This window comes from Arachis stenosperma, chromosome 10 (assembly GCF_014773155.1).
Source record: "Arachis stenosperma cultivar V10309 chromosome 10, arast.V10309.gnm1.PFL2, whole genome shotgun sequence".
Taxonomy (NCBI): domain Eukaryota; kingdom Viridiplantae; phylum Streptophyta; class Magnoliopsida; order Fabales; family Fabaceae; genus Arachis; species Arachis stenosperma.
The window spans coordinates 8,849,181-8,873,610 of record NC_080386.1 but is presented as its reverse complement, the minus strand read 5'-3'; the positions used below and the strand labels follow the sequence as shown (position 1 = coordinate 8,873,610).

General features: G+C 31.5%; 1 protein-coding gene and 1 long non-coding RNA gene across 2 annotated transcripts; one reads left to right on the top strand and one right to left on the bottom strand.

Moving 5' to 3' along the window:
* Positions 1–9,488: 9,488 nt before the first annotated feature.
* On the bottom strand, positions 9,489–11,749 carry LOC130956712 (replication protein A 70 kDa DNA-binding subunit B-like). Its single transcript, XM_057883718.1, has 9 exons — positions 11,600–11,749; positions 11,328–11,517; positions 11,052–11,217; positions 10,834–10,958; positions 10,622–10,706; positions 10,405–10,540; positions 10,144–10,307; positions 9,823–9,937; positions 9,489–9,728 (listed from the first exon to the last, which is right to left on the bottom strand). Exons 1-9 carry the CDS (start codon positions 11,747–11,749, stop codon positions 9,489–9,491), a joined length of 1,371 nt encoding a protein of 456 aa, XP_057739701.1.
* A 3,759-nt stretch (positions 11,750–15,508) lies between these two features.
* On the top strand, positions 15,509–17,244 carry LOC130954107 (uncharacterized). Its single transcript, XR_009076182.1, has 3 exons — positions 15,509–16,033; positions 16,373–16,472; positions 17,070–17,244. It is a non-coding gene; the product is annotated as an uncharacterized LOC130954107 (long non-coding RNA).
* Positions 17,245–24,430: the final 7,186 nt, after the last annotated feature.

The window sequence follows — 24,430 nt, the reverse complement described above, 5'->3', positions numbered from 1 at the left end:
GTGATTAAGACAGAAGCTGAATGAGTCTCCATATACTGAGAAGTCATCCATGAAGACTTCCAGGAATTTCTCCACCATATCAGAGAAGATGGATAACATGCATCTCTGAAAGGTTGCAGGAGCATTACACAGACCAAAAGGCATCCTCCTGTAGGCAAACACGCCAGAAGGGCAAGTAAATGCTGTTTTCTCTTGGTCCTGAGGGTCTACTGCAATTTGGTTGTAACCTGAATAGCCATCCAAAAAGCAGTAATAATCATGACCAGCTAGTCTTTCTAGCATTTGGTCTATGAATGGTAAAGGAAAATGATCCTTTCTGGTGGCTGTATTGAGCCTTCTGTAGTCAATACACATACGCCACCCTGTGACTGTTCTTGTGGGAACCAGTTCATTTTTTTCATTATGAACCACTGTCATGCCTCCCTTCTTGGGGACAACTTGTACAGGACTCACCCAGGGGCTATCAGAAATAGGATAAATAATCCCAGCCTCCAGTAATTTAGTGACCTCTTTCTGCACCACCTCCTTCATGGCAGGATTTAGCCTCCTCTGTGGTTGGACCACTGGTTTGACATTATCCTCCAACAGGATCTTGTGCATGCATCTGGTTGGGCTAATGCCCTTAAGATCACTTATGGACCACCCAAGAGCTGTCTTGTGTGTCCTTAGCACTTGAATCAGTGCTTCCTCTTCCTGTGGATTTAAAGCAGAGCTTATAATCACTGGAAAAGTTTCACCCTCTCCCAGAAATGCATACTTCAGGGATGGTGGTAGTGGTTTGAGTTCAGGTTTGGGAGGTTTATCCTCCTCCTGAGGAATTTTCGAAAATTCCTTTGTTTCCTGTGGTTCTTCTTGATCAGGTTGAACATCCTTGAAGATGTCTTCAAGCTCTGATTCTAGGCTTTCAGTCATATTGATCTCTTCTACCAGAGAGTCAATAATGTCAGCGCCCATGCAGTCATTTGGTGTGTCTGGATGCTGCATAGCTCTTACAGCATTCAACTTGAACTCATCTTCATTGACTCTCAGGGTTACTTCCCCTTTGTGTACATCAATGAGAGTTCGTCCAGTTGCTAGGAAAGGTCTTCCTAGAATGAGAGTTGCACTTTTGTGCTCTTCCATTTCCAGCACCACAAAGTCAGTTGGAAAGGAAAATGGCCCAACCTTAACAATCATATCCTCTATTATGCCTGATGGATGTTTAATGGAGCCATCAGCAAGTTGGAGGCATATCCGGGTTGGTTTGACTTCTCCAGTCAACCCAAGCTTTCTGATAGTGGATGCAGGTATTAGATTGATGCTTGCTCCAAGATCACATAGGGCTGTCTTGGTGCAGGCACCTTCTAATGTGCATGGTATCATAAAGCTTCCTGGATCTTGAAGCTTTTCTGGTAAGCTTTTCAGAATGACTGCACTGCATTCTTCAGTGAGAAATACTTTTTCAGTTTCTCTCCAATCCTTCTTATGACTTAGGATCTCTTTCATGAACTTAGCATAAGAAGGTATTTGCTCAAGTGCCTCTGCAAACGGAATCTTTATTTCAAGAGTCCTTAAATAGTCTGCAAAGCGGGCAAATTGCTTATCCTGTTCCGCTTTGCGGAGTTTCTGAGGATAAGGCATCTTGGCTTGATATTCTTCAACCTTAGATGCTGCAGGTTTATTCCTTACAGAAATGGTTGAAGAAGCCTTTTTAGAGGGATTACTGTCAGCACTTTCAGGTGTCTGATCCTCCCTTGGCGTCTGAACGCCAGGAATGGGTGAAGATTGGGCGTTAAACGCCAACTTCTCTCCCTTTTCTGGCGTTTGAACGCCAGAACTGGGCAAGGAATGGGCGTTTAACGCCAGCTTTCCTTCCGCTTCTGGCGTTTGAACGCCAATAGCATTCCTCTCTGGGCTCTTACTGTCCTCAGAGGGATTTTGAATAGTGGTTTGGTTGTCCTCTGTCAATTGTTCCTTATTTGGCTTTTTGCTCTTTTGAGCAGTGTTATTCAGTGTCTTACCACTCCTCAGTTGAACTGCTTGACATTCTTCTGTTATCTGTTTAGATATTTGCTGTTTTGCTTGATTCAACTGTAGTTCTATGTTCTTGTTAGCAACTTTAGTTTCATGGAGTATCTCTTTAAATTATGCTAACTGTTCTATCATCAGGAGCAATTGTTGATTAAGCTCAATCATCTGTTCTTGAGGATTAGGATCAGTGACTACTGTCATGACTTCCTCTTTTGGAGAGAACTCATTGCTAGAGTACAAATATTGGTTTCTAGCAACAGTGTCTATAAGCTCTTGAGCCTCTTCAATAGTCTTCCTCATGTGTATAGATCCACCAGCTGAGTGGTCTAAAGACATCTGAGCTTTTTCTGTAAGCCCATAGTAGAAGATGTCTAACTGTACCCACTCTGAAAATATTTCAGAGGGGCATTTTCTTAGCATACCTCTATACCTCTCCCAGGCATTATAAAAGGATTCATTATCCTCTTGTTTAAAGCCTTGGATGTCCAGCCTTAGCTGTGTCATCCTCTTTGGAGGGTAAAAGTGATTCAGGAATTTGTCTGATAACTGTTTCCATGTCTTTATGCTTGCTGTAGGTTGGTTATTCAACCACCTTTTAGCTTGATCTTTTACAGCAAATGGAAACAGTAATAGTCTGTAGACATCCTGATCCACCTCTTTATCATATACTGTGTCAGCAATCTGTAAGAACTGTGCCAGAAACTCAGTAGGCTCTTCCTGAGAAAGACCGGAATACTGGCAATTTTGCTGCACTATGATAATGAGTTGAGGGTTTAGCTCAAAGCTGCTTGCTTTGATGGGAGGTGTACAGATGCTACTCCCATATGCAGCTGTAATGGGGTTAGCATATGACCCCAGAGTCCTTCTGGACTGATCAATTCCACTTAGGTCCATAGTGGATAAAGGGAACTGATATGGATTGCAAATAGATAAATTTTGTTTTTTTTTTTTTTGAATTAACCGAGAAAAATAAAATAAAACAAAAGGAAAAAAAATAAAAATTCGAAAATAAAAAAGAAAATAAGATCAAAGCAAATTGAAAACTGGATCAATTAGTTAATCAAAAGGATTTTGAGATTATCAATTAGAAAGATATGATTGAAAAAATTTTTATGAAAAAGATTTGATTTTTGAAAAGAGGAAAGAGAAAAACAACAAAATGACACCAAACTTAAAATTTTAGAAAATCAAACACAATTTTTTTTCGAAAATTTTAAAGGAAAAACACAAAGAGGACACCAAACTTAAAATATGAAACTAGACTCAATCAAAAGACTCTAAACCAACAAAAATAAAACAGTCCTAATCTAAGCAACAAGATAAGCCGTCAGTTGTCCAAACTCGAACAATCCCCGACAACGGCGCCAAAAACTTGGTGCACGAAATTGCAATCACACTTTTGCAATCCCGCACAACTAACCAGCAAGTGCACTGGGTCGTCCAAGTAATACCTTACGTGAGTAAGGGTCGATCCCACGGAGATTGTCGGCTTGAAGCAAGCTATGGTTATCTTGTAAATCTTAGTCAGGATATCAGAAATTATCAGGATTGATTGTGAAAAGCAAAAGAACATGAAATAAGTACTTGTTTTGCAGTAATGGGGAACAGGTTGAGGTTTTGGAGATGCTCCATCTTCTGAATCTCTGCTTTCCTACTGTCTCCTTCTTCAAGCTTGCAAGGCTCCTTCCATGGCAAGCTGTATGCAAGGGTTTCACCGTTGTCAATGGCTACCTCCCATCCTCTCAGTGGAAATGTTCAACGCACCCTGTCACGGCACGGCTAACCATCTGTCGGTTCTCAATCAGGCCGGAATAGAATCCAGTGATTCTTTTGCATCTGTCACTAACGCCCCGCCTTCAGGAGTTTGAAGCTCATCACAGTCATTCAATCATTGAATCCTACTCAGAATACCACAGACAAGGTTTAGACCTTCCGGATTCTCTTGAATGCCGCCATCAGTTCTAGCTTATACCACGAAGATTCCGGTTAAAGAATCCAAGAGATATCTACTCAATCTAAGGTAGAACGGAGGTGGTTGTCAGGCACGCGTTCATAGTTGAGAATGTGATGAGTGTCACGGATCATCACATTCATCCGAGTTAAGAACAAGTGATATCTTAGAACGGAAGCAAGCATGATTGAATAAGAAACAATAGTAATTGCATTAATCTATCAAGACACAGCAGAGCTCCTCACCCCCAACCATGGGGTTTAGAGACTCATGCCGTGGAAGGTACACAAAGAAACGTGTAAAGTGTCATGAGGTGCAGATACAATGTCAAAAGATCCTATTAATAGTGAACTAGTAACCTAAGGTTTACAGAAATGAGTAAATGACAGAAAAATCCACTTCCGGGCCCACTTGGTGTGTGCTTGGGCTGAGCATTGAAACTTTCATGTGTAGAGACCTTTTCTGGAGTTAAACGCCAGCTTTCATGCCAGTTTGGGCGTTTAACTCCAAGTTTTATGCCAGTTCCAGTGTTAAACGCTGGAAGTTCTGAGGCTGATTTGAAACGCTGGTTTGGGCCATCAAATCGCGGGCAAAGTATGGACTATTATACATTGCTGGAAAGCCCAGGATGTCTACTTTCCAATTCCGTTGAGAGCGCGCCAATTGGGCTTCTGTAGCTCAAGAAAATCCACTTCGAGTGCAGGGAGGTCAGAATCCAACAGCATCTGCAGTCCTTTTCAGCCTCTAAATCAGATTTTTGCTCAGATCCCTCAATTTCAGCCAGAAAATACCTGAAATCACAGAAAAACACACAAACTCATAGTAAAGTCCAGAAAAGTGAATTTTAACTAAAAACTAATAAAAATATACTAAAAACTAACTAAATCATACTAAAAACATACTAAAAATAATGCCAAAAAGCGTATAAATTATCCGCTCATCAGTCACTCACAATTGATTATTATTTAGGCATAACTCCTTTATGCTAAACTGCTTTATCCTATGACTCCTTTTCCAGCACATGTTTTCACTAATTAGTATAAGGTTCTGTATGCAGCTATACTTTCATATGTTTAGGAATTCCTGCAAAGATTTATAAAGTCAACAGATCACACCATTGTGAACTTTCTTATTCTCGATGTTAGAAAACAGAACACGACATGATTTTGGAAAAAAATAATATTTCTGGGAAAATGGAGTCTACTATTAGTTAAATTTTATTCAGCAATATAGTCATGCAGATCATTTTATATCAGACATGCATTAGGTCCAGCAATTAAAATTCATTTGGTATTTATACAATCATGCAAATCAATTTATACCAGACATGCACCAGGCCCTATATGGGTGGATTTCAAGTATGAAATAGAAGCCAGCAAATAAAATTCATTTGGCATTTATACAGTCATGCAGATCAATTTATATCATACATGCTGTTGTAATCCACCCTAATAAATTATTAGTTGAAATATCATATAAGTATAGCCTAAGTTTCATTTTTTTTTTAAGAAAATTTTTTATGAAAGTAATTCTCGAAATAAGGTTCAAACCTTTTTTTGTCCAGCAGTTACTTGATATGATTTGCTTAGGATAAACCTCCTTAAATGGTTGTATATTTGCATTGATGCGAGTTTTTATCCACACATACCTTGTATAGACCAATGGTCACTCACAATTGATTATTATTTAGGAATAACTACTTTATTCAAAATTGCTTTATCCTTTGACTCTATTCTCAGCACATGTTTTTACTAATAAGGTATGTGTCATCATCTCCAATGACACATAGCTCTGTGAACCCATCATGTGAGCATTTTATCTGTTGGACATTAGCATAGATACCTGCACTTTTGGACACGTACCTAACTGGGAATTCAAAAGCTGAATCACAATTTTTTTATATAGCCCTGACCTAGCAAATGGTTTCATTTTAAAGTGCCTTAGCTGAATATGGTGTAACATGGTATTGTTTATCTTGTTTAGTAGATTTTTCTTTGTTGTATATTCAAGTTCTGCTGCCTATAAAGCATATGAATTGCAGCAACCACAACTGGTTTTCTTTAAGGAAAAATTTTTAACTTGTACTTTTCTAAAAAAATTGTACTTCCTAAACCTATGATGCAGCTCAACTATTTTTTAACACTAAGACTTAAACCATAAAGCATTTTAGATATAACCCTAAGTACTAAGACTTAAACCCTAAACACTTTTCTTAATACATTTATTACTTATATAATATTTTTATCCAATATTATAAGAGTTATTTCTTTTATAAAATGTCAATAATAAAATCAATTCCTAAGGTAAACAGTAATATATAAACTGCCATTACATACTTGACGGATTTAGTGCCTTTCTTTAAGTGGGTTTTTACGAATTTCAATCTAAAAAAATATAATTAATTTAATTTGGAATAATCACAACCTTATATATAAAAAGGAACTATTATATATTAATAGATATATAATCGTAAACTGAAAACTACTTTATTTTTTATTATTACTATATTTATACGTAATTTAATTTGGAATAATCACAACTTTATTTATAATTCAATCCTAATTGTGTTGTACATTGGGTCTCACTGCCTTCTTCATTCAGATTAGCAAGGTTTTGATTTTCGCATTGAAATGTGTAATTTTATTTGAATCTTCAAATGTCAGAGGACTAACATGGAGCTATGAACCTGATGCAGTACAAAGTTAGCTTCATAGATTTGGAGAAAACTTTTAGCTTCATAGATTTGAGGAAAATTTCTAATTCCTCATAACGTACACAGTTGATCTCCCTATCCAATGGTATATAGATTCAGATCATTCACTATTTAGGAAAAGGTCTGTGTGCAGCGGGATCTTTGATATGTTTAGGCATTCCTTACTATTGGACTTAGTCAAACTTTAACAAATTTGTTCCATAGCTTTTGAAATTTGGTGATTATCAATCCTATCGATGGCTTGTCATATGTATTGAGAACACGCTAACTAAAGTCAATAATAAAATCAGTTGCATCAAAAAAATGGTAATACTTAAAGTGCGATTATATACATGATGTATTTAGTAAGTTTCTTTAAGTGGGTTCTACGAATTTTAATCTTCACAGGTATAACTAATTTAATATGGCTAATCAATCCTTTAAATAAAAAAAGTAATATTTTTATTAAAAATTTGTGTTATGTCGAACTATTTTTTCCATGGAGAAGATATTTTGTTGTACATGGGGTGTCGCTATATTCTTCATTGTCATTAGCCATGTTTTGATTTCGGAATTGAAAAAGAAAATATAATTGGCATGAAACATGTAGCAGGACTAACATCGAGATATGAACTTGATGAAGTTCAAAGTTAGCTTCATAGATTTAGGAAAAATTTCTAATATCTCATAACGAACTAAATTGATCTCCCTATCCAAAGTTCTATGCATGCATCCCATTCACTTTTTAGGAAAGGTTTTGTGTGCAGCTATACTTTCATATGTTTAGGAATTCCTGACTATTGGACTTGGTCAATGTTGAACAAATGTCTTCCCCAGAGTTTGAAGATTGATGATTATCAATCTTATCGATGCCTTGTCATATGTGGATTCCTAGAATACTTGATTGCTTTCTATAAATTATTACCTGACTAAAACAAAAGTCAATTGTATGGATATGCAAATTTGAAGTTAAATAGTTATGATTATTTTATTAGTATACAAAAAAAGCTAAGTGGCTAGTGTATATGCTGACAAATATATCATAAAGTAATAAAGTTAGATGAATAGCTATCATTATTGTAATGGAACATCTACATCCAATGTTACTTTGTTTGAATCATTAGGACATGTAGATAACGATATAAGGTTTTATCTACTACACGACAAATATATCAGGTTTTATTAAGATAGATATCAAATGGTATAAGCTAATTATATTAATTAAGTAACTGAATTACGTTAATTATAATTGATGAGCCCAAATTTGTTGGCTAATCACCAGGATTGATTAATTGAATTTAAATTTGGTCCACCCCATGACAGTATTAATTTTTATGACATCAATTAGCCTTCCCTTTTTATCAGGTATGACGAAGGCACTGGAGTTTTTCTTTCAATTCACCTAAACGGAAGCCATGCATTAAGTAAGTTCTACCAAATTAGTTGCATATTTAAACTAATACTATACTTATTGCACTAATGTTACATGTAGTGACTATCTATTTGTGTTTTCTCCTATTCATTTACACATCAAATGCACTCCACCTATGAATAACGTCAATACTTTTATACGGATAGGTTGAAATATAGATGAAACTTCAAAACTTTCATGGGTCTAGTTCTTAGGCAATGTGCAGTGAGTATCCTGCAAAGATTTATAAAGTCAACAGATCACACCATTGTGAACTTTCTTATTCTCGATGTTAGAAAACAAAACACGGCATGATTTTGGAAAAAAATTATATTTCTGGGAAAATGGAGTCTACTATTATTCACTACAATTTGGGTTTATATAAATCTAATGAAGTTTTAACCTGTTAAAATTTAGTCCTAAATGGATTAGGTGTTTCATTTTTTTGTGTTAGTTAAAATTCATTCAGCATTTATATAGTCATGCAGATCATTTTATATCAGACATCCATTAGGTCTAGCAATTAAAATTCATTTGGCATTTATATAGTCATGCAGATCAATTTATTTCAGACATGCATAAGCCGCTATATCTGTGATTTCAAGTATGAAATAGAAGCCTTGGTTATGGTAGTATGACGTCTGAATTTTATAAATCTATAGACATTGTTGATAATTTATACTTGCTATTAGTACCTGCCAAAGTCTTAATTCATGTGTTTAATCCATCACAATACATACTGCAATACTACCAAAAAACACAAATAACTTGTCCATGAAGACATACATTAGTACTCAAAATGCTAGCATATATAAATCAATACTGGTTATCACATATTACAATATTTCTAAAAGACCCAAATAACTTGTTCATTAAGGCATACATTAGTACTCAAAACGCTAGCAAACTTAAATTAATACTGGTTGATATATTATATAACCAAAAGGCAACGCATCATGTGTAATTTCCCAACTATACTCAAATATTGATTAGGGTTAATTATCACATTCAATGGTCTGCATCTTTTGCCTCTTCTTGCCACCCTTTTGGCCTAACTTGTTAGTGGAGAGTTGGAAATCTTCTTCATTGTCAATGTTCAACGACACTGCATGTTTTACCCCATTGAGAGCTCTCCTAGTTGGGGTCTTGCACTTGAGGCTTGTGACAGAATCCTCCACAACATCCTGTGGAATACATACGTGTATATTGGGTTAGTTGACAATAAACTAATTATCCATAGATGTCCTTCATATGTTTAATGTAAAACTTTAAATACACACCACAGAGCACTGAGAATTATTATCAGACTTGAGATTAGCCACAGTTGCTAAAACATCCATTGAATTGCTGATCCCATTCTCCTACACAAAGGCACACAATAATCCTTCTTAGATATTATAGCCAGTTTCTGACTTGAATGTTTATTAGTTTATATTTATACAGCAATAGATATAGAAGATACATACAGTTAACACGTCAGAAGGATTGCTGATGAATTCCATAGGGCAATTTTTTTCTACAATGTCTTCATCGTCACATATCTTCATGATAGTGTAAACCTGGTCATGCTTGTTGATGTTGGCTGTTTTTACATTAATTTTAAAGAGTAATTTTTTATCCATCATGTTATCAAGAGTTGGGGGGTAACCTTCCCCTTCCAAACACTGAAAATTTAAAAGAATGAACAAATCACAATTAGTGTATATGCACAAAAAATCCAAAAATTTGATATCTGAAAGGGATATATGTTGAACAAACATCTTCATCCTTGATTTGTTCAGCTTGTCTCCCTATAAGCTGTGTTGTTTCTCTATCCCACATTAGCATAGTTATACTTCCTGTTCCATCATAGGCCATAACTTCAATCTTGTACCTATTATAAAATATGCAATACCAATTGTCAAAAAGGATTTCCTCTTAATAAATTCCCTTGCCAAATAGTTTAGTAGACCAATAAAATGGGATCAATTCTTTACAATTCATGCAAGAAAGTTAATATTAATTAAACTGCATCTGAAACTTGAAAACATTATTCTTTGAAATCTATTAAAGGCACCCAAATTAAGTCTTCTCTCACACCTAAGGGATGCACTGCCATGTGTGTGACCACATTTGGAACATTCATATCGATTTCCAATTGGAGTTTCTACTTTCTTTGGACACTTCCTACATGATTTGTAAAACCAATCGTTGTTGCCAGCATTGATAGAGACAATGGTTTCGCCAATCCATATAGGACCTTCCTGCACCAAGCCCAGGTGTAAGTATCAAACCATCATTGTTGTGTTTAATGAATGCATAATACACTTAGTTATTAGTAAAAGTGTTAGCTAATTTGACCTCTGTTGAATTGAGTGCGTCCTCTATTGATTTCACTACGACACCTCCTCTTTTCAGTTCTGCAGCACCAGATTGCACACCATGACCGGATACCTGACTAATCCTGACCGAATTAGAGGTTACACTGTCAAGCAAGCTGCACATTCATTCCATTAAACAACGTCGTTAATTGGGAACACAACAGAAAAAAGTGCTTCTCATTGATTGTTAGACAAACCTTTTCCGAAAATCATGTACTTCCTTCATGTCAGGATTAACATGTATTTTAGAGACATCAAAGTGGCTCTGAACCGATACCTTTTCTAAAAACATGAACAATAAGAATCAGTTTTGCCTTTAGTAAACATGGGTTTATCACATACCAACTTTCGTAAACAAACCACTTGTACTAATGGAGTGGGTTAGGAATTTTAACATGTTTATGCATACCATTCCATCGGCTGGGTTTAAAGAACTGCAACACCACTATTAGTGGTTCAACCCTGCCATCTTCAAGATGGGGAACTATTTGATCGACCATGTCACCAAATAACACACAATCAAGATTGTTGTTACTGCGTAACACAAAAACCATACAAATCCACATTAAACTGATGTATACTGTTTCAAACAACACAAAACTTGTCTATTTTATTCAAGAAACTTACTCTAGGTCTGCTATCACAACCACCATACGTTTTGTTTCCTTTCCTTTACTTGTGATTATATCCCTTGGGTCCTCCTTCCCAACAACCTCCCCGATTATGTGTAACGAACAATGAATGATACCAAATAAGTCACAATATGAAAGATACTGGAAAGGATGGTTACTATCTAAAGAAACAGACAAAGTAGTTGCTTACCCAATAGTTGAGAATCATCAAGCTTTTCGGTAGCAAGGAGCTCTGGGATAGGCTTCAAGCAGAAGGGTTCGAGAGAAAAACTTGGATTTTCCACACGAACCACAACTGTTCTGTGGGAAAAGTTCAAAGTCCACCTATTTCTTGTTGTTTTAATCTTCTCCATCTTGTCCACAACTATGAAGTTACTCATAATGTACATTTTAAACTCCTCAAAAAAACCCCTCCACTTCTTGAATAAACCTTTATTGATTGACGCTTGGATCCTTTCTCCCTGGGAAAAAAAATTCATTTGCCATAAGAATCTCATTGATCAACAACGAACTGAAATGAAGTAAATAAAATTAACAGCTTACCTTCATATCTTGAAGTACCATCTCTATGCTATTAACTTCCTTTTGGTTGTACCTGTTTGGATTTTTCCATATACGAACAACATACACCTGAAATTTCCATTCAAGCTTCTTGGCATTGACATTCATTAGCATATCATACCCTTCAGACATTTTTACGCAGCTTTGAGAAAAATTAAACTGCTATGTGTTTATTGGTGAGAAACTATTTCAATACCTTTTATACTATAATTTGAAATCTTTGATTTATATCCATTGAGGTTGGGTTGGGTTGGTATACTACTCTACATATTGACTCATTTTGTTGTGTTGTATTAGGTTGCCAGATGTCATTGAATTAGGAGATACACTTGTCAAGCAAATGATGTTCCACATGTCAACCAAAGACCACTACTACACTCCTATTATATATTAATAGATGATAATAAGATATAATCAGATCCTCCAATATAAAAGTTTCGTTCCCAATGAGGAAAGAAATTTATTTTTTTTTTTAAAATATAAAGTTAATATTAGTTAATACAAAAAATTTAAGAGAAAATTTCACTTTTTTTTGCGAGATGCTAAAATGACACTTCTCTCCCCTCTATTTTATAAATGTACATTTTTTTTCTTCTAACTTTTAAAAAATTTATTCTTTAATCCATTTTAAACTTTTTGTGTTAATTAATGCTAATATTATTCATTTTTGAAGAAAAAATTATTTTTTTAAAAAAAATTATTAACAAAAATTTTATTTTTTATCATTAAATTTTACTTACCAAAATATCCTTTAATAAATTATTTTTTTATTAATTAAATTATATTTTTATAAAAATATTTTTAAAAAAATAATAATTAAATTATTTTTTTCTAAGATACCAACCCTTCAATAATTTTTTTAATTATTAAATTGTGATTTTATTAAAATTTTTGTTAACAATTATTTTTATATTTACTATTAATTTTTTGATATCAATATATATTATTTTAACATTAAATAAAAAATCTTACTACTGCTAATATGTATAACAATTAACATATATTGATATTAAAAAATAATCTTACTAAAATTTTTTATTTAATGTTTAAATAATATATATAGATATCGAAAAATTAATAGTAAAACATAAAAAAATTTGTTAAAGAAAATTTTATTAAAATTATAATTTAATAATTAAAAATTTATTGAAAGTTATTTTAGAAAAAATAATATAATTATTAAATTTTTTAAGATATAATTTAATCAATAAAAAAATAATTTATTAAAGGATATTTTGGTAAGTAAAATCTAATGATAAAAAATAAAATTTTTGTTATTGGGTATATTTTTAAAAAATAATTTTTTTCTTAAAAAATTTATAAAATTAACATTAGTTAACACAAAAAGTTTAAAATGGACTAAAGAAGAGGTTTTTTAAAAGTTAGAAAGGAGGAGAATGTACATTTATAAAATAGAGAGGAGAAAAATGTCATTTTAGTATCTCACAGGGAAGGAAAATAGAATTTTCTCAAAGTTTAAAATAGATTAAAGAGGAGATTTTTTAAAAATTAGAAAGAAGGAGAATGTATATTTATAAAATAAAGAGGAGGAGAGTGTTATTTTAACATATCACACGATAAGAGTGAAATTTTCTCAAATTTTAATTTTATTCAAATTAATGTTTCATTAGTATATTATTTTTTTTTCTTTGCCAATGTTTAGTAAAAGCATAAATTTTATCCAGTTTAATTAATAAATTTATCGCAAGATAAACGGTCATAATCACGGTCAACACTCAAAATATCATATATGCCACATCCGTAGTCATTCTAGCGACCAGATGGACATAGACACCAGAGACTACACCTCCAAACATAAGTACATACTAGTACACTACATAACTACATAAGAATTCCTCCGAGAAATGAATCCTATTCAGTTCTATTCAATATTCCATAAAAGAGAAACAGAGAAAGAAAACAAAAGTGGAGATTAAGTAAATTAATGAGGAATAGAGATGTATTTCTCTGGCACGGATCACCCATTGTCTTGTAACGTAGGATTATTATTATTATTTGCTTCAATTTTGGTAACCCACCAATTTTCTTACTTACTTCAAGATGCAGTTTCCAGCAGTCCTTGAACCAAGAACTGGGTATGTATTTGCATCTATATACATGCATACATACATACATATATAGATACGTTTCTATATATAATACTGTTCGTTCACACGTTTTACCTTTCATTGTTGCTTGTTGTTGATCCATGATTTAGTAAAATGTGATAGTGATAGGTAATAGATAATAGATGTAGAATAGATTGCACTAGTGTAGTGTTTATGGAGATGTTGAACTGTTGATTATCCATCATGGCTTCATCTTAGTACATATGCTTTCGATATGAATGTTGCTTTTTGGTGTGGTGTTGTGAGGATATAGTATTTTTACTTTGGGGTTAGGATATTAATTTATGTTTCTTGGAGCAATTCAATTTGCCCACATGTTAGATGTAGATGACTAGTTATTACATAGTAAAATGGCATATGTGATACTCTCTTGATTTTCAGATGGAGGAGAATGGAGAAATAGAGAAGCTTTAGTTCAGCCATAAAATTTTCTATCCCATTTTTAGCCTTCAATCGAAAACACCCATTTTCTAAACCTTTATCAGTTTACCTTGTTTGGGAGCTTATCTAAACATCTAAACATGGAAAACAATTGGGGATAATATAGTTCCTTGTCCTCAATGTGCTCCTAATGTTATTTTTATTGAACATTTTCGAGTTCTCTTAATCAACATAGTTATTAATCTTGAATACTAAAACAGAGCAGCTGAACCCTAATATGCTGCAATAGGATACAGGAGAGTGAGATTGTTATCACATTGAAGAGTAAGGCACAAGATGCAAACATTTATAGATAGCACACAATCATCGTCAATCTGATGCAAATTTAACAAGTCGCTACAACAGAAGTCCTGTAGCATAAGTGAGTAAACAAATTACAGAACCAAAACATAGTTATGTTTAGTTCTCTAGGACTTAAAGTAACTAATGTTTTAAAAACCTAAACATGCTCATGGGGTTGGAATAATTGTCTTCAATATACTACACGTAACTTTCCATGTTAATTTCACCACTAAGGCACTAATAGACTTGTTGATCTCTTCCTTCACTTACATTTCTACATCATTGGCTTATTCCTCCTTTACATATTATATAGGTTCCTGTCCCCATGATCTAGAAGGACTTGAACTAGTTTCCTTCTTCACTTTTGCTTGTTGCCTCACGTTTTTTATAGGTGAACCAGTCCCAACCACATCAACCCTAAGTCAAAGTATCATTGTGAAAAATCAACACATCTAAATTTTCTAATGATCTTATTTGCTTTTTCATCATTATTTCTTTTAGAAAAAACACTCAATTTGGTCCTCAAAGAATTCTAAATCGGACGCTTTGGTCCCCAATATTTATTCACTATAAGTCCTCAAGAATTACTCCCGCCAGACAAATTAGTCCTTTCGTCATTTTGAAGGGGGACTAAGGACCTATTTGTTCAAAACATTGAAAATTTGATTGAAAGTGACCGAAGGACTCTGTCTGACAAGAGTAATTCTCAAGGACTTTTAGTGAATAAAAATTTGTTGGGGACCAAAATGTCTGATCTGAAAATTTGACAACCAATTTAGCTATTTACTCTTTATTTTATGTCATTCTTGTCTGGGTCCCATTTTTAAAATCAATGGTAAAAAATCTCACATGATAATGACTTGTGAACGTCGTTTGAACGATCTGTTCCCTTATCTTGACTCATTTATCCTATCAAACAATCTCTGCTGTGTTAAATGTTATTTTGATATACTTAACTAAATCCAAGTCTTATAAATTTGGTTGCTAAATCTTTTTAGAGGGCGATTTAGACCTAAAAAGCCTTTGAAGAAACAGAAGCAAAATCGGGAAGGACAAAAAAAAAAAAAAAGAAACTATCAATCCATAGGAAACAGGGGTCTTGGATTTTTAGTCTGCATAGTGCAGTAGTGGCTGCTATATGGTGTGACTCTTGGTTGTGATTGAAACATGTGATGATACACCTTTAGCATCACAACTTCCCCATGGATGGTGTGCGCATGGCGGCACCATTATTTTCTGTTATTGAATAGAGTCCCTAATTTTGACGATATTAAACATTGAATCAAGGGGAAGCATTTCACTGTTTATGCTTCTATTGTTTGCGGTTACCCTTACTCTTTCTACAAGTGTATGATAATATTCACATGTGAATTTACATGTTTGCCTCGGTCAATCACAATTCTTTTAGAATCCTTCACCTAGTTATATTATGTTTTGATTCTTTGAATCATTGGATATATCTTTTGGATTTTGCAAATTTGTTTGCTTTCTTCATAGCATATGTTTAGAACTTGCTGAACAAGTGACATTAGTGACAAGTTCTTTTGGAAGGGGCCAAGAATAGGTAACAGTCTCCTATTTGATTTACTACTGTGTGAAGTTTCATTTTAATTTTGCATGTGTGCTTTCAAATATCTAGTTGTTTTCTTTGTTTATGCTAGTTATTTTGGAGCATTCCTCCTTCAAAATGCATTTTAATGTCCTGTGATCTTCACAAGGCTAAATTATGGTGGAATCCTTGAGTCCTAGCTTTACCATTGTGGGGATGTATTAAGGAATATGTTAGATATTTATTTTGCCTAGAAAGCTCTAAAATGAAATGCTACAAAGTAAATGAGCATAAAAATATATTTGATTGGATGATAATTAGTGATTTTATCTTCTTGAGTTGTTGCTGAAACAGGGGAACGATTAAGCCTGTGGGTATCCGTAGGTTGCTTTATGATGGGTGTTTCAATAATCTTCTTCTGAGAATCTGAGCTACATTCTACCTCTAGTCAGTGGTAGGTTTTCTCTTTTAAACATACAATTATCGGTGGTCACGAAATTGATATTATTGCTTAATGTGTAATTTTATTCCCCATAAAAGTTTTTAAGAGTTCCCTAAACCATATAGTGACTTGTAAGGCTGTGTTGTTTTCTGTATAATAATCATAATTCGACCGCGGTAATCTTTTTGTAACTCTGATTGGCGTATTCCCTGACATGTTAATTGTTCAATGTTTAACTTGTTAAAGAAATTGAATCTTAATCTGATGGATGCTGACTTCGTGATCATTGATATTTTACCATTATCTTTGTGTTTCTCTATATATAGCTTCTCAAGAACACCCTTATGTGTTGTAGACTTTTTTGCTTTCTGTTTTAGGGAAATTATAGATTTGTAGTCTTTTGCTAAAGTTACATGTTAGAAAATATTATTGATCATGTTGGCATTTATGAAAATGTGTGTGTGTGGATTATGGGGTTGATGTTAAGGAGAGAAGCAGACACAATAGACATAATTTAGTTTATTAATACTTTAATAGAATCTAGCATAATATTGTGCATTGGTTCTTTATTAAGTTGAATATTTCTAATAATATTTCATGAATTTGCAGGGTCATCCATTCTATGCTCTAATGCTGTTCTATATGCTAAATGATTTGCAGACCTGGAATTAGTTTGTACTTACATATTTTCACATGAGAGCCCTATGAACTTGTTCCTTGTTTCAAGCTCATTTATTAATGGACCCAATTCATTTATTAATATCTTTGTCTATTTTCTCCAGAGCCATACATTTATCATTGTGGAATGTCCATTTTATTTTTCTCCTAAACCTAGTTGAACTTCCTTCTCCCACTATTATTCTATAAACTTCGATATGTGAAAAACTAAGCCAACAGCATTTCAATTACTCTTTCTTTCTGATAATATCAGTGGTTTTCGTAATATGGTACATTTTGCGGGATGATCATTTAAAAGAAGTGGATTCTCTCCCGTGAAAAAAAACTGGATGGTGTCCAGTGAAGGATCTCATCTTTCATTATTCTCTCTCTTATTTAATTTTGATCCTACTTATAGAATTAAAAGTGAGAGATCACACTTTATTCTGTCAAGTATTAGAAAAAATGGAGAAGATCTATTTCCTCATTTAAGTTGGTTGGAAAGAAGGAAGAAAGTGAAGAGTTAGAGATACTTAGGGAAAGACAAGTTAATCTTTATTCTTTCAAGATATGTGGGACGAAAGGGAAATTTTGGAATTTTTTAATAAATAAAAAAATATTTTCAAAAACAAAAGATAACAACTTTATTATTTAAAACTCAAAAAGTTAGAATTTTAAAATTATATTTAATTTAAAATAGCTTATCAATGTTATAGAATTGTTGTTGTGAAATAATGGTATTTGGATAACTCTTTCTAAAAATAAAAATTAAATATAAAAAGCAAAAGCATGATCACTTGCTTTTGTCTTGTTAAAAGGCAAAATTAATTATTTTCTTAATATGCAACCAAGATATTTAATATTTAAAAGCGTGTGAAAGTAATTCTAAAATTGATATTAGGGTGCATCAGTATTCAGTAATAATGTAAAGATAAGTTAATTATAGGATATTTTACTTCAATCATTTGCTTCTTCACAAAAATCAGATCTTTTGAACATAACTATATTGCAAGTTTGTGTTTCATATATAGTCTTTTTATTTTTATTTATTTATTTTTCTGCACCATCCGTTTTTGATATATTATGTAGTTGATCACTAATAATCCATTAAAACACCAAATAAAGTTTGTGTTATGTTCAAACTGATATATTTTAAAGAGTTTTTAAAATGGGCTAGCTCTCTGTTCCATTTAAAATATTAAATTTTTAGATTGCAACATTATTTTTGTTGATATTTATGAATAAAAAATTAATTTGTATAAACCTTTTTTTATGTATTTATTTTAATTAACGTTTAAGTACAATGACTATATATTTAGTTAGTTAGTTATTTAATTTTCAATATGTAAAAGTGTAATTTAATTTTAGGTATTTAGATAATGTATTTAATCTTTTTTTTAATTTGTCTTTTCAAATCTTAAATTCTAAATCTTACCATATTTGACTTAGTAAATAAGATTTCAAATAAAAAATAATTTAATAAGATAAGATAAGATAAATGCATGATTATGCCGAATAAAATCATTATATATAGTACCATAAGTCCATAAGTAAAAATAAAAGATCCTAAAGCTGCAATTTTTCTTCACCTCAATTTAGTTTATTAGTTAATAGTAAGTTTTCATGGCTAAGAGATCAACCTCCTATTCAATAGAATTCACATGTTCTGAAAAACCATCTTTATGGCTTATAACGGAAGAAAATTCATTTCCTAATAGCTTCCGTATTAATTTTTCTTGTACCAATCAAATAATCCAACAAAAAAAAATTGTGACGAAACCAACCTCTAAGCCACATATTGATGATGAATTCTCTTCTTTTACTGCCACTACTGTCAACGAAACTTTTTTTGTTCCTTGGTATAAAGTTCCTAGTCATTTGCAACCCACCACTGATGATGATAAAGAAAAATTCAAATACTTGCAAGAAACCTTCTCTTCAATGTTCTTATCATCAAAGCTATTAGATAAAATTATGCCTTCCATATGCGAATTTGCGAGGGAGATCATGAAAATGTCTAAATGTGACCGTTACGCAGGAATTTGGCCATTTGAAGTGAACCTTCGCGTCACCACATCCATTGTTGATGTCACCACATCCATTGTTGATGAAGATGACGATTGTGAATTTGTTGGAGAGAATGAGATGCCAAAAGATGATGATTGTCGGGATGAGAGCCAAGATGCATATGCATGGGAGAGATAAACTGATACTGTTATTAAGTTTTTGAATTAATTTTCGTTCGTTTTAGTTTATAACTATTTTGAAGTAGTGCTCTGTAGATTTTTTTTTCCCACTGTTTTCAAAACATTGAGTTTTTAGATTGTAACATTATTTTTGTTGATATTTATGAATAAAAAATTAATTTGTCTGCATTCACAATAGTGAATATGATAAATGGAATAATCACAATTAATAAAAAGAAAAGAAAAAAGAAAGAAAGAAAGAAAGGAATATGAAAATCAAAACAAGCCAGCAACCCGGAAAGATGAGTGCTGGAGGACGGAGAGGATGGCGGCTATGGAAACCGAATTTGATGGCTGAAATGCGCGAATTTCAATCAAACAAAGTCGGAAGCATTGGATGGCAGCAGAACCGCAAAGAAACAGAAGCAAATAAAACTCTTTGCTATGATAAATGTTTTGATAATTAAATCCAATGGTTGCTAAATCTTTTTAGAAGGCGATTTAGACCTAAAAAGCCTCTGAAGAAACAGAAGCAAAATCGGGAAGCGTAAAAAGAAAACAAGAAACTATACAGTCCATAGGAAACAGGGGTCTTGGATTTAAGTCTGCATAGTGCAGTAGTGGCTGCTATATGGTGTGACTTCTTTTGTGATTGAAACATGAGATGATACACCTTTAGCATCACAGCTTCCCCATGGATCGTGTGCACATGACGGCACCGTTATTTTCTGTTATTGAATAGAGTCCAATCAAGGGAAAGCATTTCACTGTTTATGCTTCTATTATCATATATTTAGTTAATCGAATATGCTCAATTCGATCTAGTTAGTAATACGAGCTACACTATAAATTGAACATGACTACTTCGATTTACTACTATTCTACCAAGAAATATAAATGGATGTAGGCTAATTCGATTTATTAGGGTGTAAATATAAGTTAAATGTGAATTCCATAACATAAATCAAATCCATACAATTATTTTGATACACCAACAAAAATAATTATATCTATATAGAGCCAATGCTAAATCGAATTCAATTAATTCGATAATATTAGTTTATGAAAAAAAAATTTGCATTTTATAAAATTTAAAATTTTTTATTATGTAATTGGTTAGTAATAAGTACATTACAAATTTTTATAGTACTCATCATAACAATATTTAATTTAAAAATTATTATTAAAATTTTAGTTGTACTCATTACAAAATAAATAATTACAATAATTTTTTTTATAAAACTTTTTTAAAAGATGTCACGAGTATTATAAAAATTTTCTTGAACCGATTTACATAAATTGGACTTACAAATTTTTATAGTACTTATAAAATCTTCTAAAAAATGTTCACATTTTATAAAATTATTTACAATAATAATAATAAGGTTTAAAGATACTTTATTATAATAGGTTAAAAAAATTAAATTATTTAAATAAATAATTCAGTGTTTAGAAGAAGCATTAGAATAATTTTTTTGGAAGTATTTATCATATCATAAATTTATAATTATGTAAATATGTGAAGGATTTATTTTTTAAATTACGTGTTTAAATTGATTGGCTTTTAATATTATTAGATTGTCTTATTTTTAAATCGGTCAATTCATTTTATATTTATATATTATTATAATTTTTAAAAGTTTTTATTATAATTATTCATATTTTATAACGAGTATATACGCTTTACATCCTAATAATTCGAATTAGCCTGCATCTATTTATATTTTTTGGTAGAATGGTAATAAATCGAAACGGCTAAATTTGATTAATAGTGTAGTTCGTATTATTAAGTAAATCGAATTGAACATGTTCGATTTACTAGAATTGACAAAATACATGCATAAATCAAATCAGACCCATTTTATTTGTACGAAATCTTTCCATTTATATAAAAATCTTTATAAGGGACATTCATGTAACATTTTTTCATTTGAAAATCTAAGTAATATCAATATTCAATTGGTTTACTTACGGTATTACTAAACTCACATATTTGAATTTTTTCCTTCTTCCATGCCTTCACACCCTCCTTTCATATAAATATTATTGATCATTGTTAGCATTTATGAAAATGTGTGTGTGGATTATGGGGTTGATGTTGAGGAGAAAAGCAGACACAATAGACATAATTTAGTTTATTAATACTTTACACTATCAAAAATAAGGAATTTAGCTATGAAAAAATTCGTGGTTAAATTCTAAAAAAATTGTGGTAATTACGCTTTGACAACAAATGAACATCTGTGGTTAAGGAGGGGGACGCGTTTTTAATTAGCCACGCTTTTTACTCCATTAGCCACAGTCTTAACACTCGTTGAGACATTTTGTTGGTCACAACTTTAGCACGTTTAGACACGCTCTTTTCCGTGACAAAATGAAAGAATGCATAACAAAATAATTATTTCTGTCACACTCTACCCATGATAAAATTGGCTTTTTTGTCACATTTTTTTCCGTGACTAACAATAAAAGTTAAATTAAAAAAACATCATAATAAAAATGCTCCTTAATATAAAATTTTATCAGATAAGATTAAAAAAATAATAATAGCATTCCTATATGTATTATCCATAGTATAAAAATATGAAATTAACTAATACTTAATATTGAATAGCAAATATCCTGGATTATATAGGTTTAATGTTAAAAAAATATTTAAATATAACTGTTACAAAATAAATATCAAACTTTGCTAAATTGATACAAAAAACTGAAAGCCTAAAGGTACCAAGACAAAATAAATTTATCAATCTCTGCATTTTTGTTACACATACAATAAATAGCAAAAACGACATGTAACTTCAACCACTGAATTATACATTCTGTCGATATTCCAATTGTTTTGTGTGCTCCAATAAAATTTGCTAAGCAAGACAGAGATCAGGAATCAAGCTAAGAGATTAATAGGCCATGATTTGACTCCTTCGAGGATGATCAGAAAAATTAAGGTACAACACTTACTTCGAGGATGAAATTTGCAATTGTTTTGCAGCCTTCAATTGCTAGTTGCATAACATTTTTCAAAATGTCAATTGGTAGTTTAGAATCTATCTACAGTAACAAACGAAAGAATGCATATTGGAATAAAAAAAAAGTCTAAAATTAATTTACATTGTTGACTAAAAGAAATACAAAAAAAAACAAAATAATGTAAAAAAAATTAACATGAAGAAGTGCCACTTTATTCAACTTTGGCAGAATTCGAACAGTAACATCAGGGACCTCCAATACTGTCTTCTACTTAGTTTAAATTTATCCATATTTATACAAGTTTTAATAATTACAAAGCCACAAAGATAAATCAAAAGTTGAACAGTTTAAAAGAAAACACAAATTTGCATGGGAATCCCAGCATCGACAAGAGTCAAAGTTGCAGCATTGATACACACAGATCTAGTGTGTGTTTGGATTACCGTTTGCAAACGGAGGTTTGTATAAAATTGATTTTGTAAAAGTGATTTTGATCAAAAGTGAGTTAGTATTAACGTGGTTTATGTTTGGTAATTTTTATTCAAAATGGATTATAGTAAACTAAATATTGTTTGGATTACATTATTCAAAATCACTTTTAGATAGAAAATTACAAAAAAAGACATGAGTTTAAATAATTATTTTATGTTATCTTATAATTTTATTTTAAATATTTAAATAAATTTTAATATTTTTTAGTATTCTCAGTATTCTTTAATACTCTAATAAAATTAATAGAATCATAATACAAAATAAAAAAAATATTCTATACAAAAAAGAAATAACAATAACAGTAAAAGAACTCATATAAAAAAACAGAAGTTTTATAAAAAATAATATGCATAAGAAAGTATTAAAAAGATATATTATAAAAAAGAAAATAATAAATATATGAATAATAAAGGGTATAATTAGTACATAGAACATAAAGTTTAATCCAACGTGAAAAGCTGAACGGAAAAGCTAGAATTTTTAGCTTTTGGTAAACGTGGGTTGAAGACAAAAATCATTTCTACGTTTACATAATAAAATCATTGCCAAACATGAAGATGAAGCGTTCAAGGAGCTCAAACGAGCTTTTCTCTTTTCCAACGTAAATCCAAACACACCCTAGTTTTTACACAAGAAATACTAGGAAAGAGTTTATTTCTGGTCAAAAAATAGTATTTTAAATACAAAAAAATAAAGATCCAGCAAAGATAATATTAGATAAACATAAAAAAAGAGCTACTTACGGTTCCTTCCAATCTTCTTTGTGATTCAGGATTGCCGGTAAAATCTTCTTTGGCGACTCAATGCTGAATTTACTAAGGATACAGAGAAATTGAATAATAGTCTTAACCTGTGAGGAAGTTCTTCAGATTTTTGAGTGAGTGGGCTTTATTTTAGTGCTAAGTGAAAGTTACTTTTTAAGTTTTTCGCCCAAAATTTTACTTGTATTATTGTAAACCTTTATTTGAATTTATTTCAGCCAAGTAATTGAAATTTTTAATATAAATTAATAGTTAACTATAATAAAAAATATAAAAAAATAAATCTACGTTCATTTATGTTGGATATTTTTTATTAAATTAATAAAAAGATAATAAAAAATAAAAAAATAAAATTTAAGAAAACTAATGCATATTAGGAATTAGGAACAAAAAAAGTACTATTTTTATCATGAATTTTATATACATTTTTAATATTCATTTTTAATTAATTAAAGTTATAAATATGTACTCTTTTTATAATATTTTAACTAATACATCTTTAGTTACTCAATGCTCAATTTACTAAGATCACGAAAAAACTGAAAAATAGTCTGAACCTGTGAGAAAGTTCTTACGATTTTCTAGTGAGTGAACTTTACTTTCGTGCTGAGTGAAAATTATTTTTTTTCGCCCAAAATTGAACTTGTGTTATTGTAAATGTTCATTTAAATTTATTTCAGTCAAGTAATTGAGATTTTTAATTTAAATTAATAGTTAACTATAATAAAAAAATATAACATTATAATTATATACTATATTTCAAAGACGGTACATACTAATTAGGATTATGAATTTTAGCTCGTTGAATTTAAAAAAATAAAAAAATTGCCCAAGAAAAAAATATTAAAATTTTGTAACTGTTTCAAAAATAAACATACGTTAATTTATGTCGTATTTTTTTATT

What these genes read in the sequence shown, in the direction of transcription:
- LOC130956712 (XM_057883718.1), bottom strand. Translation starts at nt 11,749, where the DNA reads ATGTCTGAAGGGTATGATATGCTAATGAATGTCAATGCCAAGAAGCTT. An exon ending in TAAACCCAGCCGATGGAATG is followed by an intron (nt 10,707 to 10,833) that starts GTATGCATAAAC and finishes TCATGTTTTTAG; the next exon opens with AAAAGGTATCGGTTCAGAGC. An exon ending in AACAAATCAAGGATGAAGAT is followed by an intron (nt 9,729 to 9,822) that starts GTTTGTTCAACA and finishes TTAAATTTTCAG; the next exon opens with TGTTTGGAAGGGGAAGGTTA.